The 21292-nt window shown below is 39.1% G+C and overlaps 1 protein-coding gene across 1 annotated transcript in view; it reads right to left on the bottom strand.

The window, feature by feature from the left end:
- Positions 1 to 7544, bottom strand: part of LOC124612838 (glycine cleavage system H protein, mitochondrial) — an 80332-nt gene extending 72788 nt beyond the window's left edge. Inside the window, exon 1 of the mRNA XM_047141264.1 lies at positions 7039 to 7544. Coding sequence (XP_046997220.1) covers positions 7039 to 7195 — 157 coding nt within the window. The 5' untranslated portion in view covers positions 7196 to 7544. The remainder of the gene's footprint in view (positions 1 to 7038) is intronic.
- Positions 7545 to 21292: the final 13748 nt, after the last annotated feature.

Genomic DNA, 21292 nt, shown 5'->3' with positions numbered 1-21292 from the left:
TACTCATTTGTTATAGACAATATACCTGTCTTCACTGTACAGAAAAAAGCTCCCTTCATAGTCAAGCCTCTAGATGAATCTGCAACTGTTCACCCTCAGAGGTCATATCCCCCAAAAAATTGGAAACAGCCAGAGTAAAGCCCCTCTACAAAAAAGGGATAAAAATGGATTATCCAGCTATAGGCCAATATGATTCATATCTGGGTGTTCCAGAATAATGGAGAAAAATCTACCAAAGAGATTAATAAACTTTACAGAAAACAGAAACTATTTCTCAGACTCTCAGCAAGGTTTTCTTAAACCCAGATCTACTGACACTACAATTTTGGCATTCCTGAATGACAGTTCAAATGTAATTAACAATCGAGAGTGTATTTCTGCAATTTTTCTAGACCCCTCAAAGGCATCTGACGTCATAAGCCACACCATCTTGTTTACAAAACTACAAAGTGTAGGTAATAGGGGACTAGCTAATGAGTGGTTAAAGTCTTACATACAAAATAGAGAGCAAATAGCTGAACTTGCATTCCAAGAATGAAATAACATGAAGATCTATCAAACTGAAAAACTGTGCACTTAGTGTAGTGTACCACAGGGCTCCATTCAGGGAGAAGTTTTGTTTTTGCTCTATGTAAATGAGCTGGGGCCAACCAGCCCACATCATAAGTATAATAAATTTGCTGATGACAAGTGTGTTAGTCAAACGTATGACTGTTCAGCAATTGTGGAATGAAATCAAAATATGCACCTCAGAAATTACAAAGTGGTTTTCTGCAAACAATCTAATAATAAATATCCAATAAACAGTTACTATGAATCTACGCACAGTACAGAATAAGCAGCCATTAGCCCCACGTATATTTATTCACCAGAAACACAGAAAATGTGAACGCTACTAAGAATATGGATCCACGATTATCTGAGATGGGTTCCTCTTACAAAATATGTAACCAATAAACTGAACACCACTGTTACTGCATTAAAATTCTTTCAAGTCGCACATCAAAGCAAACAATAAAAAATGTATACTTTGTCACAGCAGATGTAAACTTCTCAGGGAATTTTAGTGCTTTCTCGACCCAAAAGAGTGGCACAAGCCATGGAAAGGGGAGCTCACAAAAGCTTGTGGAAGCCTTTATTGAAGTCCCTCCATTGGATTGTTTATATATTTTGCTTTTAATTAGGAAAATCTTAAGACAATAAAAATCAGTTTGGAGTCAGAAAGCAAGGTATTCACTCACACAACAGAAGACATATACATGTCCAATATTCAAGTACCACACAAATAAAATGGAACACGCCAAGCAGGAAACAAGCTGTACAACTAACTACCTTGTGACATCAAAATTATCAAAAATATTTCGGCATTCAAAACAGTTGTTCATACCTACCTACTGCAGGTGTGTTACTATGGTGTAGCTGAGTCCCTATCAGGTTAAAACCTAAATGTGTATGTTGTTATTGTAATAAATAGTGATAATGGAAAATTTGTATTGTGTTAAGTGTGGCTAGGTAAAACAGACTGCAAAATTAAAAAATCTATGCACAGCTATCACTTCAGTAAATTTTCTTGCAGCACAAATAAATATTTGTTAGCATAAAGAAGTAGACTACTATGCAACAGGGTCATTCCATGTAAACACGGAATCTTTATCAAAAAATTAATTTTTCCTGTCGGAATCTTTTCCCCTGTTACATATGTAGGTTGGGCATTGAATTTTGTTGACAAGATTGATTTTTCCCTCCAAAACCTATTGTTTACTTGTGGGAGCCACTGTTTTGAAGACTATATTGTTAAGTTTGTTCATGCAGAAGATTTGATCAATTTCAAGGTAAGAAAAAAATCATGAAATTTATAATAATTCTTTATGGTTTGTACATCACTTTAAAGTGCATAACTTCTACTTACTTTTGGTATATTTTTAGAAGCAAACAAAGCATGATAAATACAAAAAAAAATTATATAACCTAACCAAAATGTGTAATATGAGTTACCAAATGCCAGTTTTTTTAAAGATTTTCACAAAATACATAAGGTACAGAAACATGCCATTCTGTCCTTCACAGGAGAGTAACTGATAATTTGGTGACTCAAATTTCCTCCTGGAAGCCTTCTCCTGGTATAGGATATTTAATTCAAGTAATGCGAGTTACCTTTATTTATGTAACATGAGTTACTATAATTTTTGTAGGTTTAGTTATAATTTTGAGCAGTCAGATTGGTTCTGAACTACATACAACACAACTAACAATATATTTCAACATATTTAATGTATATTTATCTCCATATGCCACATAAAATCCCATAGGGAATAGCTATTTCTACTTTGCAACGTTTTCAATTTTTGCGGAATGCCTTTAAGTGCAGCTGAAAAGATGAGAAGAAGAAGAAGAAGAAGAAGACAGAAATTGAAAGATGAAGGCAGATATGAAGAGTGTAAAATCAAACACAAGGAAATTATGAAAAAATTCAGGAAAACAAAGCAGGAAAAGGAAAAATGTTTAAATACAAGAGAACAAGAAAAGATTGCTGCAGACAGGAAACTGAATGTTAGAGAAAAAGTTGCCAAGTACCGGAAGTGCCTAAAGGAAGCATCTTCAGCTACACCGAGTAGTTCTGCTTCTCCACCATATAAAAATATGGTCTTCATTGGGAAAAGCCATATCAAAAGTGAAATGTGTACTTCCAGCATCATCACCCAGAAAACAAAAATGTGTTTTTAGAAGGTTGTATTACACATCTGTTGAACCTTTAGAAGTGGAAAGAATCTCTAAACAAAAAATAAGTGGTGAAACAATAAGTGCAGTGAGCAAATTCTATGAAAGGGATGACATTAGCAGACAGGCCCTGGACGCAAAGACGTTGTGACTGTAAAAGATGACAAAGGTAAGAGTAAGTTGCAAGTACGATACTTGATGTTTTCTTTGAAAGAAGCCCATGCAATGTTTTGTGAAGAAAATGTCAAAGTGATTGGAAAAGTAAATTCGGAGAATTAAGACCCAAACATGTCATGCTTGCCAATAAATTTCCAACGCATGTCTCTGCAGATATCACAAGAATTTCATCTGTGCTATTAACTCTCTTCATAGCATAGTACCTCAAATATCTGAGTGCACCAGTAACTGGCCAGAATTCTTTTCTATGCAGAGCCTACAGCCGACTGTTGGTTGGGAAAGTGCATGAAATGCAAAGATTTATTGGCAGTTAAACTTCTTGATTTGTGTACTGGTGTACAAGAGTACGGCATGAAATGGTATGTGTGGTACGAGAGTGATGGCAGAATTTTGAAAGTAGAGAAAGAAGGTACATTACAGAATCTTATTGATCATATTCTTACCATTGGACCTAAACTTTTAGAGCACTGCTACTCTAAGAGAGAACACTCAAAGAACTATCAAAGCGATAAGGAATCCGATGCTAACTGCCATGATGCAAATTGATTTTCCTCAAAATGTTACATGGGTAAGTCAATATGAAATTCAAAGTGCACACTGGCAGCAGAATCTAATTAGTATTTTTACTGCCATGATTTGGCATGCAGGTACTTCTCACCCCTGCATGTTGGTATCTGATAATCTGGACCACACAAAAACACCGTCATTCCCTATGTTGATAGACTTCTTGAAGAACTACCAAAAAATATTAGAGAAGTTGCAATCTGGGTCAGATGGTCTTACTTTCCAGTTTAAAAGCAGATATATTGGCTATACAAGTTCTAAGTAAGAGTCATGCCAAAAGAATTACATGGAAGTACTTTGCAACTACTCATGGGCCAGTGTATGGAATTGGTGGGGCTGTCAAACACCAAGTTTGGTCTCATGTGAAAAGCACGAAATGTGTTGTAAACAATGCAACAGATTTTGTAAAAGCATTGTTGAATTCTTCTTCTAATGTGATAGCAGTTCTTATGGGCGAAGAAGACTTTAGCCAAAGAAACAAAAAACTACATCTCTTGGCCTTAATCAAGAACTGCAAGCCTTTCTTGAACATTTCTAAAATTCATTATTTGGAACTCTATAATAATGAAGTTGTAGGACACAACTTCATCAGCTGCAGATGAAAACACTAACAGAACAGAAAAATCACTAGATATATGAGTAGATGACTGGGTGGTGGTAAAATATGACAATACATATTTTCCTGGCAATGTTACTAAAATTGAATGAAAATGGTGAGTTTAAAGTTGATGTTATGATGAAAGATGGGAAGTTTTGGAAGTGGCCTGAAAGTAAAGGTGGGATATACTACACTAAAGACAAGCTTGTCAGAAAAGTGAACCCTCCAAGTGTTGTAAATTGCCGTGGTTATTTAAAGTTTGACTGTGATCTGCGACAATGTAATGTGAGTCACTGTATATTATAATGAGAGTTACTTCTTCATTGTGTTTTAATATTTATTTTATTGGAGATTAAATGTTTGGAACTTTGTTAAAATACTTATAAGATTTTCTGGTATTGTGTGTAAAACTTACAAGAAATGTTCACATAAAACAGAGCAGACTATTGTATTTTCTATATCATATGCAAAAGCCATTTCTTGGAAATGTAATGTGAGTTACCAAGAATACTTATAAGATTTGGTTTTATAAATATAGTAATGTAACAATTATTGTGATCTAGGTTTATATAGCATTCTGTATAAAGTATGTTTTGAGGTATAAAAAATATTTACTAGAAGCATTTCCTTCTGTTATCTGTCCAAAACTTATAACATAAACATCACTTTGTAGTGAGTTACCATGGGATGACCTAACACATTTTCATCGTGTGAATTTTAAATGTCTTAATTTTCTAATTTGTGTTTTTTATGCAAAAAGGTGCAGTTGTAAACTATGGCCAACAAAGATACTGTAAAACCTGTAAACATTTTCCAATTTCATTAATTGTTGTAAATTCATATGCAATTTATGTATTTATCTGTCCACATAAATCTGTCTTTCAGTACTTATATCGTACACAGGATATCAGACAGAAAACCTTATCTATTGGTTTTACAAACAGGAAACATACACCATTTAAATTTTTATAACAAATTGGATCTATACAGTTAATACTTACAATTTTTATTAACTAGTGTATATTTATAATTTATTTCTATAATTAAAGATACAAATTAAAATTTTTCTAGCATAAGATTCTGTGAGAGTGAATAGCTGCAGTTTTTCAGAAGGTAGGCTTCACACACTTTTTAAAGCTCTGTCGTTCAGGAAGAGAGGTTATATGTCATGGTAATCTGTTCTATAGTTTTGTCCCTGCAAGATATACACCTTTCTGGTATAATGTGGTGTTACAGACCTGGTACAGTAATCATGGACACTTGAGGAAAAAGGTCTTTTTCTCAGTAGTTTTACTTTTTTTTTACATGCATGACTACTTCCAGTATGTAAATGAAGGGAAGGGGTAAGATCTTTAAAGATAGGTTTGCATGGTTTTCTGCTGCTCACTTATTTCATTATACTTATAATTGCCTTTGGTTTCCTGAAAACAGTTTTGGCTGTTTTACATTTCCCCAGAAAATGACACAGTACTTCAGTACTGAATGTACACGAGCAAAGTATACAGCCCTAATTGTTTCTGCAGTAGTATTGTTGCAAAGAATTATTAATACATAGCTCATTTCTGCTAGTTTTAAATTTAGGGATGTGATATGAGAGATCAATTTAAGATTTTCCTGGATATGAATCCCTAGAAATTTAGTTTCAGTGACAGTACTAATGCTTTGATTGCCTATACATATTACTGATTGTATGATGGTGTAGTGTACATTTGTGTCTTTTGTGCAGAAAGGATGAAGAAGTAAACTGATCACATGATGCAGTAAGAATGGAAATCAGTATTCATCGTGGATGTAGCTAATTAAGGTGCTAATTTAATAATAAATACGCTTCCGAGCTGTTGTGAAAGACAATTTCTGTGTAGGCTGTTACTGAATTTAGTAATGACTTGTTCCTAAATATTTGTTTAAAATTTTAAGTTACTTTCACTTATGGTACAATCTGAATACGGGACCTATGAGCCTAACAGTCACACTAAGTTGACCAAACAGACAAAATACTGTGATCAATAAAATTATATTTAAAAAAACCTGTACAATTGTAAATTCTTGTGTTTATGCATATGCAATCGACTTTCATGGAAGCAGCAAGCTGATAATGCCTGTAAAAAAAAAGTATTACAAAGATGGTCACTATACCTTACTCCTGAAACCATATGGACTGTATATTAGGCCTATAGATTAGTGTGCCCTTTCTTGTGACATGCCAAACTAATATGAAAAGGGTTTTCATACTGCAGAAGCAACCTTGAGGAGCATAGCAAAAGAAAAATCAGGAGCTTCTTGCAAACACCTATTCATTAGACAATATTCTCACAGTTTATGCCACGTATATACCAGAAACTATAATGATAGTGAAAGAAGACAATAAGGCCACAAAAAGCAACGTGGATATTCACAACTATGAAACAAGGCATAGAAAAGACTTTCATATGGTTAACAGAAGATTAACATCAAAAAGCCCCTAAGTCAAAGGAGCTGTTTTTAATAACTCGTTACCAAATGAAGATACTGACGGTGGATACTTTTAAAAAGCGAGTCAAGCAGTGGCTTATCTAAAAATGCCCTTGTAACTTGAATTTATAAGAAAATGTAAACTAAAAAAATTGTAAGTTTAAAAACTTTTCACTTCGTAGAAAGAGCACGTGCATATAAAATTGTGTGTTACGAGCAATAAAGTGAAGTTGAAGAGAATAGAAAATTCAGCTGCATATTTAACTGTCATTTTTTCCCTTGTGGCAACATAAAGGTGTCACATTTAATATTGAATATGTTCTCCTCTCACAATTACTGACAAATTTAATACAACTAGAAACTTCAGTCACTGTAACTGCCGAACACATGCGTATTGACTGACGAGACCGGTAGGTACCTGGCCAAAGCACAAAGAAATAACCGTAAAACTACTGAATTTATTTTGCACTTTATTCCAACATATAAAATGACTGTGCGTAATGGTTAATCATCAAAATCATTGCACCTACCTCCTGTTGTCTTCGGAACTGTCGTGCTGAGACATCTAGCAAAGTTTACCCGTTTACTACTATTGCCGGCCTCTACATTACTTATTTTATGCAGCACACGACATGTAAGAGCCGAAATATGCCTAGATCGCAAGATGACATGCACGGAGACAACCATTGCGTAAAGTTTGAAAACCTAATTCTGTAACTCTTACAGCGCGCACGGATAGCCAACTTGAGTTTGCCACTGAACACAGTTCTTGCCAAAGAGGTTCTTATCAACAAACAGACCGGCAGATAAAATCCTTCACCACGTGATCATACGAAGGAAAATAAAAGCGTGGCACCTGTAGCCTAAAAGTTCAACATTCGCTATCACTAGCTATTTTCATTTTTGATAAATTGCGTTTATCGAAAAATTTTAACACAACGTCGAACCTTCGCAGTTTCTTGATGTAAAACTACTCATGTAGCCTAACAGCACGGAAGAATACGCCAATACAGTCTCTCTTGTGTTTATGTCCCTGCGCGTCCCCCCCTGAATCAATTCCTGATAACGCAGCCTCGTAGTTACATCATTTTTGTTGAAAATATGACAACCATGCTTGATCCTCTGCCCTCTCCCAAGATCGCCGCATGCTTATCGAGCGGCAGTACCCAGAGGGTTCAAGGACTTCTCGACCTCCGAAGAGCAAAGTCCAGTTAGAACGGTATAGAACTGACCAAACGGTATAAAGAGCGCATGGGCTCCATCGTTTACTTGTTAAGAATATCTTCACTCCACTGTTTATAGTCAGTGGACGCATGTGGTACAAAAATTACAATAGCTCCGTAACTACTTAATGGTGCCGGTATACAAAACACAAAGTTATAATTTAGTAAGGAAGCTCTTAGTTTTCTAAAAAGGATACTGCACATCATTACATTATTATATACAAAGACCAGACACCTCTCGTTGGGTGAGGGGGGAGGGAGAGTAGGAGAGGACTAAGCTGAAAGGGAAATGCTGCATATATAATGTGTGAACATAGAGATATACTAAATAGGGAAAGCCCAACTGCTGTAAAATATTACGTATATTTATAAGAATTATACGCAGTATTACTAAAGAAATGACGCTTTATGTCTAAAAAAAATGGGGAAAGACCTAAATAAAAAACTGACATCTCTTACCCTTTATGGGTTCTGGCAGTAGTTACGACTGTAGGAGACAAATGTTAGGAATACGAAGTGTGTTAAAATAGTATTCTTACAATTAAATGTTGGCAGTCAGGAAAACAAAGTTGGAATGCAGCACCACCTAGTGATTGTTAACAAACTCACACTAGTCGTTGTTTGCTTACATTTTCACTGTGGGTGAAAGCAAACAATAATGGTGTCGATTATCGTTGCTCCCTTAAATCGCAAAGTGTGCGCTGTATTTCGATTTTCGCCTACAAAAGTATGTACAGATGCTCAAAGCCATCAGGGCCTATGACTGTTTTATGGGCCTACAGTAATGAGTGATGGAAGGATTAGACAATAGTATCGAGACTTTCAAAGTGGCTGTACCAATGTGCATGATGAAAAGCAGAGTGGCAGGCCCACGATCTAGACAAGTTAAATCATTTAACTAATAGCCCAGAAAATGTGATCTACATTGGCAGTTGATGATTGGTACTCTGCATGATGAATTTCCTGAAGTTGGATGTGCCCCTGTTTACCCAGCTGTCATGGAAAAGCTCGGATATCAGAAACTTTGTGCAAGGTGGGTACCTAATATGTTTACTGACTAAAAACAAAGATCAAAGAATGTCAAGCAAACGAAAGTTTTCGGCTGCTATCGACGAGATGGAGAGTCGTCTTGCCACATTCTTCGAGATACGGATATCTAACACTGGTGAAGAATCAAAACAACAGTCAATGCGGTGGCGCCATTTAACTTCACCAAGGCTGAAAAACTTCAAGCTCCTTACTAAATTAGAAAAACAAAGGCCATCGTTATCTGGACGAAATGGGCAACATTTGATTGATCTCATGTAATGAGGAGGAGAAATTACAGGTGACATATAGCGCAAATATTCACCAAATACAGAGGTACCATCTAATCTCGACGGCGTGGGAACTCTCGTGCAGGATAGCACTACTCCAGGCCAAGGCTCGTTCATACATGGCAGCCCGTAGTATTCTCCAGTCTTTTCGATGGAAGCTTTTTGACCGCCCATCCTACTGTGTCGACGTCGTACCTTTTCTTGCAATTGAAGTAATGCTTTGTTTCAAAACGACGAGAGACTCAAGATTACCACAGACAATTGTATCATTTTTCAGCTGTGTAATTTCTATGTAGAGAATCTGAAGTGATAGATGCTTTTAGGAAACCAGAACACCAATAACCTTTTTCTCAGGAATATATATTTTATAAGGCCGAATGGTCATCACGTTTCCAAGACAGTACACCTCATTATTACCTCGTCTGTGACATAGAATATGGTATAAATCATTCATGAGTGGTTTAGATGTATAGTATGCTGTGTGTTTTAATAAACGACATAAGAGAGGCAACGGTTAGGATGGTGACTTGCCTGTGTTGTGAAATACTATTCTACAGCCACGTCAGTACCAAAGTCACGCAATTGCGAGTTGCAAGTGCAACACAAAAGTATTATCTCACTTCCCATTGTACTGTACATTAGGGTTTCTTCCCATTTCACTTGCATATGCAGTGCGGGAAGAGTGATTGCATGAATACTTACATATGTCTCTATGGGCCTGTAGAGTATTCCTAAATTCTTCACTTGGTTCTGGTTCTTGAAACTTTGGGACTAGACTTTTGTCCGATTTTACCACTTATTTTCAAGTGTCTTATAGTTCAGGCTGCTCAGCATTTCTGTGGCACTTTCCTAAGAATAAAACAAATCTGTGACTCTTAATGCTCCTCTTTTTTCGCACTTTTTTAATATTTGCCACAAGAGTTATTGTGTACAGGTCCCACAGAACTGAGCACTAACCTAGAAAGGATCATATTTTTTCCAAGCACTTCTTTTGTAGACTAACTGTGCTTCTCAGTATCCTCACAACGAACCGTGGTCTGCCAGTTGCTTTATCTGGTATTGACTGTATGGGACCATTCCATTACCTATAATCAAAAATTGTTACACACAGGTATTCGTATGAATTGTCTATTTGACATTTTAGCCACCAAATACTACATTGCTGCGTTTTGTGAAGTACACAGTTTTAAATTTCTGAACATTTAAAGCAGGAACAGCCACACATTTGGCACAGAGCAGTGTTCTTGCTCACATGCCAAACCTCTCTTGCATGCCTGCACACTTCCCCACTGCCACACAACACTGTATGAGCATGAGGAGGGTGAAGAAGAGGAAATTGCAAGAATACATTAAGGTGTCAATGCAGTTGCACTGCATACAGCTTGATATCATATTTCTCAACAACGTAGATCACAAACGAAACAAGTTTACAGTATTATTTAATTATATTTGGCACCCTGAAGACATAATATAATTTTCATCTGGTACAGACTACTGCCGTACAGACACACATAGACAGTTTCACAGATTTCTGCACTCAATTTGCCACATAATCGTGACTTAGCTTAGTAAACGAAAAAAGCCTTTCACACACATATGTTGATAGAAATATTTTATCACATTTGCAATCACATTATGCAGACGTGGAAACTCTTCCCGAGGAAAACATTGTAGACTGGGCAGTTTTAATACAAAAGAATTATCTTACATACGGGAATTACACTGCAGGTCAGCATATGCGCATGGGTGCTTTCAATTGAAAAGGCAACGACCTCGAAACCAGATGTAAGACTGGCAGTGTCCTCGAAACGTTTAGAAAACTTTCCTTGTAATTCCTCAAGGTCACAATGAGTTCTTCAAACCTAGCTTTTTCTTTAACGTCTATGGTCTTAGGGAAATGGATGGTGTTTTTTGTCAGAATTTGTCCTTTCCACGATGTGATTTTCTTTTTAAATGTATCTTGATGAAGTCAGAAATAAATAAATCGTCGTCTAGCAGTGTTTTACTGTGGGCAGCGGGCAGGCAAGTTCACTTAAAACGCGACATCTGCAAACACTCGAGATGTTCTAATTGTCGTTCTTGCCCATATTGTTTCATCATAATTTCAAGAATAGCGGGTTTTAAATAGAAAAATCATCCCAGGCATACCGTTTGAGTTAAGCAACATACTTTGCAGTAATATATCGTAAAGTCTTCAAACAATTTGTTCATTTCCACCGAAAACTGTTCAACTGACAGTGTAACAATGCAGGCGCCTTTAGAAAATTTACTGTTTGTACTTCAAATTTTATTGTGTCTACCATGCCCGCAAATTTAGCACACAGTGCTTCTTGAAGTACATAACAATGAACTCCAGCGGTCATTGTTGTAATTTTTTGCTTCTTGATTGTTATCTAAAGTATTAAATCTTATTATGCATAGTGTTGTAAGGTATGTTATTCCATAGGAAATTTGCGATACCCACCGATTATGCGGCTGTATATCTGTTCTGCAATAGTGAAAATTCTTATCCTTCTCTTCTGTCATCTCCATTGATTTTTAAAGGCTTTTGACGGTAAATCGGTAGACTGCCACTTTTCGTGCAAACAGCCAATGGATCCACGAATTTCATTACACCATGAACAAATAGCGAAGGATAAACGAGGCTGACACCACAATTCTGCCAAAGTGAAGAGAGTTGTGGCGAGCAAAATCTCCCGCATCACTACACTAATGAAATGTCTCAATGTAACAAGTACTTCCAAGAACGAACGGCCAAAGCTGAAACAAGCCATGCCTCAACCTGCATGCAGCCCACACATCGTGATCACATGCAATTTGGCACACTGTGAGCGACCTCGATTTAAAGCAAGCTGCCAATCTTGACACCATTTGAAATTTTATCATGATGTGACTACATGTGACCTCAAAGGTTTTCTCAGCATGAATGATTGATGGTATATGCCCAGGCATTCAATCTAGTTGTTTCCTTTCCATACATAATATTTTGGCGACCAAACCAGCCATCTTCTTCAGGTGCTGTGAGTTTTGCTGTTATGTCTTCTCGCTATCTGGATTCCAACCAGAGCACTTGAAGAAGATGGCTGGGTCGATCATCGAAATACTGTGCATATAATGGAAAAAACAACTGGTCTGAACGTCCAGAAGCATATATTTAACTTCCTGGTTATTTGAGCAGTTGTTAGCAGATATTACTCGTACTTCATCGTGGACACTGGTATCATCTGAAATACACTTAAGGTTACTATCACTATTGTCTACCAGGTCATGAACAGCAGAAGGCTTGACAAAATTCCCAGGAGCATGCCTGAAGTTATTTCTCAATCTGTCAATGATGTACCATCCAAGACAGATGCTCCGTCCTCCAGAATGAGATTTTCACGCTGCAGCAGAGTGTGCACTGATGTGAAACTTCCTGGCAGTTTAAAACTGTGTGCCGGACTGAGACTCGAAACCGGGACCTTTGCCTTTCACAGGCAAGTGCTCTACCATCTGAGGTACTCAAGCACGACCCACTCTCAGAGCTTCAATTCTGCCAGTACCTCGTCTCCTACCTTCCAAACTTCACAGAAGCTCTTCTGCGAACCTTGCAGAACTAGCACTCCTGGAAGAAAGGATATTGCGGAGACATGGCTTAGCCACAGCCTGGAGGATGTTTCCAGAATGAGATTTTCAATCTGCAGCGGAGTGTGGGCTGATATGAAACTTTCTGGCAGATTAAAACTGTGTATTGTTCTAGAGTCTAGGATCGGTACCTGGAAGGTATAGGTAAGAGAGAACATAAACACACACACTCCTAAGGCTACAACGTTCTACACTTAAAACGGGCTATAATGTTAGATCACCTGCGTTTCCAACCTATCAGTCGTATGGAATGTAGCGCTGTTAATATTCCAATGTGAGAAATATATTTCAAGTGCATGATATGCATCCTTCTTCTCGGTTTGTCTACGATAAACTATGTTATCTAGCCGTAAAACGAAAAAACTACTTCCATAAAACATTTGCTCTGCGTCATACAAGCACTATATAGCTTTCCGGTGACATATAGTGTCCACCGTTCATATCCGATCACGGCTCAGAAATTATACGATGCCTGCATCAGGGCTATATAAAATGATCCTACAAGGAAACAGATAATCGCATAGCAGCAGCTTCCGACATGTGAAAATTACAAGTCATTCTGTCACTAACTCCGTAAACAGCACATCTGTCAGGCAAATATGTACACAGGGATTGCAGCGCCTCAAAAGCACCTATCAATAACTTAGTCTGAAGTCTCGATTTTACATCCAAGATGCGACAGGGGAGATGGAGTACATCGCATAAATCAAAGTTTCTTTAGAGGAATGTGTCAAGTTTCATCACACATGAGATGGAAGTCTTCTGATAACCGACAGGTTTACCGTTAACGATCGCAAGTAGACAGTGCTTTAAACCACATACAGAACACGCGGCTGTATACAACTAGAACGAGGGCTGTGTCACGCAACTGTTGCATCCGGACAGAATAGTGGAAAAATTGACCTGCAGCAACTTCTTCTCTAGAATGTAACAGTCAACCATTAAATCGTACTTCGTTACAGCTACATCTCAATCGATCACTCCATCCACTCTCTGTTATCCTTTAACGCAGATGCAAGTAAGTTTAGAGGTGAATGGTTCTCTGTATTCCTAAAAAGCATCAAATACAGTAGTTAACTCCGGTGTATCACTGGTATCTCAATAGACATACAGTATAATGCTGCCTCGACATAAAAAAATTGACTGCCTCCCTGATTCCCTTCGTTTCGATGTCGACGTTTTCTCGGATTCCTTTTGTTGCTGCATACTTGTTCCCATGTACAAATTGTTAGGCGCGAACCAGAAGATACGCAAGTACTTCCTCAATTTCCCCGCATTTCGGTGTATATTCGGTCAATTTATACCTATTCCCTCCTCATTTTTCGCAATTCTATCGATTTTATGCCGGATAGATCCATGAGATCATGAATTAACCTCTCGTTCTGTGTTCTAAAATTGCTTGCAAATGTAGCACAGCTGCGAACACCTAGCCCAAATGCACTGATCGGGAGGCGTAATATAGCACTGTACTCGACTGTATCCAGTCACCTCCACATTTGGAGAGCGTTTGCTCTGTTTTCTGTATGTCTACATGGGTTGCAATAGGTGGTGGATATGTCATTCTCCGAGTTCTGCGCAGTTGCGACTTAAATTAGAACTATCACATGCGCTAAGCTGTAGAAATGAGAGCAGTTGCAAGATGCATAGGGAGTGACTAAAACCACGTTGGAATTTTGCTGTAGCAAACATATCCGATAAAGGGGTCTCGTTTCGAGATATGAGAGTGCTAGAAATATGATTCTCCTGTGGGTGTGTAGGTATGTGGTTGAATGGAAAGACTTGATTCCAAATAATGGACATCATTTCTAGCAGATAGTGTAACACTAGAGATCTGAAAAGCTTGTGTACATTTTCTTATGACCTCAATTAGTACATTATCTACTACTGCTGTTTGTGTTCTATCTCAATCAGTCATCGCCTATAACTCAGTGGATATATTGTAGAACCTCTAATATGGTATTGAGTCAGAATACGTTACATGTACTATAGAAATATCTAGCTGGGGCGGTGTGAGGGAGTCGCAAATACTGCTTACATATCACGTCCCTTAGCCAAATCACTTTCAAAATTCAGTGATTTTATAACGACGTTGCATCATGGGCTAAGTGTAACGGGGGTGCTGGTCTGATAATATACATTCCAGCGATCACCATCTCGGCGTTTGTCCAGATAGAAAAACCACCTCATTCAGAGGTAATGTCGTACCTAGATTTATAAAGCCAGTATAGCTTTTAACATGGATACTTGTGTGCACCTGTAGAAACATGATTACTTGTGCAGTAACATAAGAGTAGTTGTTGGGATCGAGTTTTTTTAACATCTGGCCGATTACGTCTCTCTTTCTAGGACACAGTGGTAGCACTCGCAAGAAAAAACTTATGGGACATGTCCACCCATAGTTGAATTTCTCTCAGTATTATTTCGTATCGCCAGCGATCGGTTATTGACGAAGTATTATACTTAGTAGTAGAGGGTGCATGATATGTTCGTATTTGAGCATCAGGTTTATAAAGTATGTGTTTGTGTTCTGACATGTGTAAAGGAAGTGACTATGTCCAATCGTAAGAAAGGTATAGATTTGACATGGAGTACTACGATTGCATGGGAAGAGTATGTCGATTCATAAGAATGGTACTGATATCTCTATTTCCAGAGCCACAGCTGACAACAAAGTGTATTTCCGATACTTTGCATATTGTCGAATGTCGTTCAGCTGAGACCGCGATCATAACATTTAGTTCTAGGTACAGGGATAAGATATAAATGTGACCTATTTCTTAGGATAAACATTCTACCTGTACGTGCTGAGCCTGCAGCGCTGGTGACCTGTGTGGGAGTGATTCACGTTTCCCATTACCGGTAGGAGGTGTCAGACTGGAAATGCCTGTTGGAGTGTAGGAATGTAGATGAATTAACTGTGTTGACCTCTAGACGACCAAATAGCGAACTAATACTTAGTATGTCTTGGATAGCTTTCGAGATTGCGTGGAAATTTGAGAAGATTGAATGTGGAGGTGCGTTTGTACTGGATCGTTATTCCCGCACATGTAATTTGTTCGGTTAACTGCTTCTGACAATTTCGCACCTTTATTTAGTTGAGAGTAGATCGATTGTGGTGTGTGCATCTAGCGTGTGGAAGACAAGTTTGCCTGTTCTCTAGACATGAGAAACACTTTAGTTGACCTTATGGGGATGATTTGGAATCTACTACATCACCAACATCGGTATTCGAGAGTGGAAATATCTCATTCCCCTATTTGTTTACAGTTGCTGAGTAAATGTCTTCGTGGATGTGACAAGTTTCTAGTTATCAGTGGTTTACAGCATGCCCCACCTAGCTAAAGATTCAGGTTTGTAGATAACTAATTTCCAGTCTCTATCATGGGTATTATGTTGCGCTAGCGATCAGTAGGATGCTGCCTAGTGCTTGATATCGAGAAGTACTGCGAAAATGGTATAATATTATGGGGAACCATGCGAAAAAATACATGTGTTCTTGTAATCCCGAGTCTGGAGATGTGTGTAGAAAAGCAAGCAAGCAAGCTCGGAGCAGAAACAGTAACGTGTTTGTGCCAAGGGGAAACGATCTCGAATTTGTAGAACAGTACTGAGAGTGACTTTGGTCTGTTATGGGTGCTCTGGTCGTGCATTGGGGGTGGATGACTTGTGATTGTTGGATGCAGGAAAATATCTAGTGCTGAGAGGAGTATATGTACGGTACTGCCTGTCTTCATGGTATATGTATGAATGATGTAAAAGGGATGATTTTGTTTGGCGCAGGATGCAAATTGCATGCTTACTACATCGACACAGTACGCGGTGATATATTTCTGGGTTGGAGATCGGTTTCACGCACTAATATTCAAGCTCCTGTCCTCGGTGGGAGAGCAGTGTAATTGAGTAGGAGTTTTTCTGTATTTGACTTTATGTAGGGTACGAGATGATATATTAATGGGTCACAGGTCGGTTTCACGTTCTAATATTCAAGCTCCTGTCCTCGGTGGGAGAGCAGTGTATATGAGTAAGAGTCTTTCCGTATTTAACGATATGTATGGTAGTTTGTAAGATTTAATTGCCAGTGCAATATGACGATCTGTATAAAATAACCGCTGAAAGCCTCCGCTGCAGAAAGAAAGAAAAGGCAGATGGTGCTTCGATACCAGCGGTATCAGTAATTCGGTGGGTAAATTCGATAAGAGTCAATCATAATTCTCGATTCGTTCACATCCTTTGTGCTGGGATATTGGAGCCTCTACATAGCGGAGAGAGCGTTTGTGTGTGTTGAAAGCAGGAAGCGTAACACGTGATTTACGGGGTACCACGTTAAGTCCGCAAGGAATACTGCATTCGACGCCATTCTGCGCTATTTTCGTAAACAGGTTCTGTTAGGGCAAGAATTTCTGTGCATACAACCTGAGACATCAAGAAAGCGAGCGTTAACTATTTCTGGGACACTATACAATTTCCGCGAGGTCGACTGGATTCTTATTTTTACATAGCAATGTGACTTCAGTATAAGATTGAGAACCTTGTTAGATGCGGTTGGGTGGGTTTGTAGCTACATGCGCGCACTTCACGGCGTTGCGTCAGTCACGCTGGGCAGTTAAGCACTGTTAGACACATCTCGCGAGAGGAACAATACACCCTGTGCTATTCTGGGTAGCATTGAACATCTCTCTCGATGTCGGACCATACCACAGCTATGCGTCATCGCGTATGGGACCAGCGTGAGCGCGCCTTGTAGTTCTGTGACGTCAATGTAACACTCGAAGAATTCTAAATGTATACACAAAAATAGATCCAACTTTCACCTGCAGCGGTGTGAGAGCGATGGCTCACGCTGGTTTTCGTCCGGCGGAGGCTCGCGGTGGCGGCGGCAGCGGCGTGGCATCGAGTGGCGGGATGTGTTTTTTATTGTTATTGTGGTCTTCAGTCCTGAGACTGGTTTGATGCAGCTCTCCATGCTACTCTATCCTGTGCAAGCTTCTTCATCTTCCAGTACCTACTCCAACCTACATCCTTCTGAATCTGCTTAGTGTATTCATCTCTTGGTCTCCCTCTAAGATTTTTACCCTCCACGCTGCCCTCCAATACTAAATTTGTGATCCCTTGATGCCTCAGAACATGTCCTACCAACTGATCCCTTCTTCTGGTCAAGTTGTGCCACAAACTACTCTTCTCCCCAATCCTATTCAATACTTCCTCATTAGTTATGTGAGCAGTATTTTATTTAAGCTACATTCCATAGATTTCACCGACCAATAGGATGCTGCGAATTAAGAAAAACTACCCCATACATGTGAAGAATACCGATATAATTAATTTGCATACAATTTTTATATGAATGTGGTGTTAGAGGTACAGTAGTTAATGGGAGCAGAACGGCAGGTTAAGTGCAGAACACTACGTTAATTTGCATAATTTTTGTGTACAATGCAGTACAAAAGTTTAAGGGGGTGCGTGGCAAAGAAGAATGCACCAGAAATGGTGTTCAAAAGCATGTGAAATTCGAAAAGTGTACCAGAAAATGGTGAGAGGACATAACTAATTACTTAATTTGGTATCAATGGCGGTAGAATATTTTAAGGATATGGAGGTGACATGGAAAACCACTTAACAGAACAATAGGTTAAGTGCCAACGAAGGCCCAAACATTAGGTAAGACACCCAGAGTACAGCGCCGAACATTAGGTTATGCATCATGTTTGCTCTATGTAATCGCTTCTTGTAAGACCTACGTGTTTCCAGACAGCAGGTAATGATGATCAAGAGAAATCCCCACAAACTGATTTTTTTTTTATAAATAAACAATATACCCTCGAATTTCCTGGTATGAGATCCTTCCTCTCCACCAATTTCCATATATTCCATATAATGCCTTAAATCCCCTAAATTGTTTAAATAAACTATTCCACACAATGTCTAAAATGTTTAAACAATATTACATACACTACAATCGAATACCCTCCAAATGATCCATCAACTGAGTCTTTTTCACGCCAATTTGTAGAAAGAAGTGGCTGTCAGATGAGTTAGATTAGTGGAGGTGCCCTTTTTTCCCACCATTTTCTTAAGTTAGTAGAGGATACATTGTCCTAATGGAATTTGAACTTCCTGCCAGGGGGGCATGGCACTTTCCCACTAGAGAATTTAATTAATTGATCAATTTAATTAAGTAGTCAATGTGACCTAAATTATCTTCCCACCATTTTCATAGGTTAGTAGCAGTTGTATTGTCCTGATGGAATTTGAACTTCCCGCCATTTTATTGGGCGGTGTGGCAGGGGGGCATGGCACTTTCCCACCAGAGAGGTTCACTAATTGATCAATTTAGTTAAGCAGTCAATCAAATTGATAAGAGTGAGAGGGAGGGCTATTCCAATAACTCAGACCTGAAGCAGACCTGTAGCAGTGAGGGGGACAGGGTTATGGGAGGGGGAGAGTCCGGCGGGGGAGGGGGGGGGAGGGGGGGGGGGACAATAGGTTAAGTGCCTGTCAGTCAAAAGGAAATCAGGATGATATGGAAAAACACTTAATAGAACAATAGGTTAAGTACCTGTCAATGAAAGGAGAACAGTAGATTCACCCCTGAGTGCATACCTGCCCATGATGTAGGCAACCCACACTACCAAAATGGCCTGGCACTCCCTTCCTGAGGGGGGAGGGGAGTGGGAGGGGGTGGGGGGATCAATAGGTTAAGTGCAGCGACATGGAAGACCACTTAACAGAACAATAGGGTAAGAACCTGTCAATCAAAGCAGAACAATAGGTTAAGTACATGTCAATCAAAGGAGAACAATAGGTCTGCCTCTGAGTGTGTACCTGCCCCTGATGATGGCAACCTGCACTAACAAAATGTGTTCATAAGAAGGTAGCCCCATTGCTACAGCCAAAGTAGTCACATAATTCTTGGCACTAACGCGTCCTTGCAGAGTAACCATGGGCCTATGGAATATCATAATATGGTTGCCCGAATTATGACCGAACTTCCACCACATTTCATTCTTACAACTAAATTTGCCCAGAAGTTGCAAATAGGATGAAACAAGATTTATCCAAGCAAATGACATTTTTCTATTGCTCCAAGGCCAAGGTTTCATAGCTTTGGCACCATGTTCTTATGTTGTGGGCACTTGCATTACTGATGATTGTTTTTGGAATTACAGCTTGTCCTGTAGTTTACTGCTTATGGACCTCCCTTCATGTTGTTTACAAGTGCGACATTCAGTACTGCATTGACTTTCTCAGCTGTTGTCCTCTTATTTTTCATCACAATCTTTTTCAATAACAGTCTGTTATCATCATCCAACACGTACTTCCATCCCTGTCGTGACATAGGGATGACGATTTTCTGCATTCCCTGAATGTGTTATAAATCTTTGATAAGGTGCCCTTATAAACCAAATACATTGGCTGTCTTGATTATGGTAGTACCCACCATAAGAGCACAAACAATTTCCCGATGGTTAAATGCACTGACTTCTGACACAACGCTCAAACAACTACACAGAACATTGTTCTGACCATGACTGACATTGTCAATGTGTTTAGGAGAGTGTACAGATGCCATCCGTGGTCAAATACAACAATACAAACTGCATTTATATTGAAGCAAGCATTTCCCACGGGGTTTCCATATTTCTGTCCACCCCGCAGGAGCTTTCTGACTGACGGGCCAGATTTGTTGTAACTGGATTCAGGACTTCTCAAGGGATAGAACTCAAGTCCCTGGGCCTGATGGAAACCTGTCAGCTTATGTACCCAATTAGCAGTTCAGTTAAACTCTCTGTTAACTACAGTCTATCACAGATCCCTCGAACAAAACGCATTCACCAAAGCTCAGGTCACACCTGTCTGCAAGAAGGGTAGCATAAGTGATCCACAAAAATACCGTCCAGTATGTGTGACTCACTTGTTGTAGGATCTTGGAACATATTTGGAGGTCAAGCATAACGAGATGTCTCGAATAGAAGGACCTCCTCCGTGCCAACCATCATGGGTTTCGAAAACTAGATCATGTGAAATCCAATTCATGCTTTTCTCACATGACACTCTGAACGCCATGTGTCAAAGCAGTCAGGTAAATGCAGTATTTCTCGATTTTCAAAATGCATTTGACTCCATACCATACCTATGCTCATTATGAAAAGTATGATCAGACGAAATTTGTGATGGATTGAGGATTTCTTGGCATGGACGCAGAATGTTATCTCGCATGGAAAGTCATCAACAGATGTAGAAGTAACTTCAGGTGTACTCCAGGAAAGCTGTTTGAACTCTTGCTGTCATGTTAATGACTTTGTGTACAATATTAATAGTAGCCTCAGACTATTTGCAGATAATGCAGTTATCTATAATGAAGTACTACACTCCTGGAAATGGAAAAAAGAACACATTGACACCGGTGTGTCAGACCCACCATACTTGCTCCGGACACTGCGAGAGGGCTGTACAAGCAATGATCACACGCACGGCACAGCGGACACACCAGGAACCGCGGTGTTGGCCGTCGAATGGCGCTAGCTGTGCAGCATTTGTGCACCGCCGGCGTCAGTGTCAGCCAGTTTGCCGTGGCATACGGAGCTCCATCGCAGTCTTTAACACTAGTAGCATGCCGCGAC

The sequence above is a fragment of the Schistocerca americana genome, chromosome 4 (genome assembly GCF_021461395.2).
Source record: "Schistocerca americana isolate TAMUIC-IGC-003095 chromosome 4, iqSchAmer2.1, whole genome shotgun sequence".
Lineage (NCBI taxonomy): Eukaryota > Metazoa > Arthropoda > Insecta > Orthoptera > Acrididae > Schistocerca > Schistocerca americana.
Note: the sequence above shows the minus strand (reverse complement) of the source record. Positions and strands in the feature narration are given on the sequence as shown.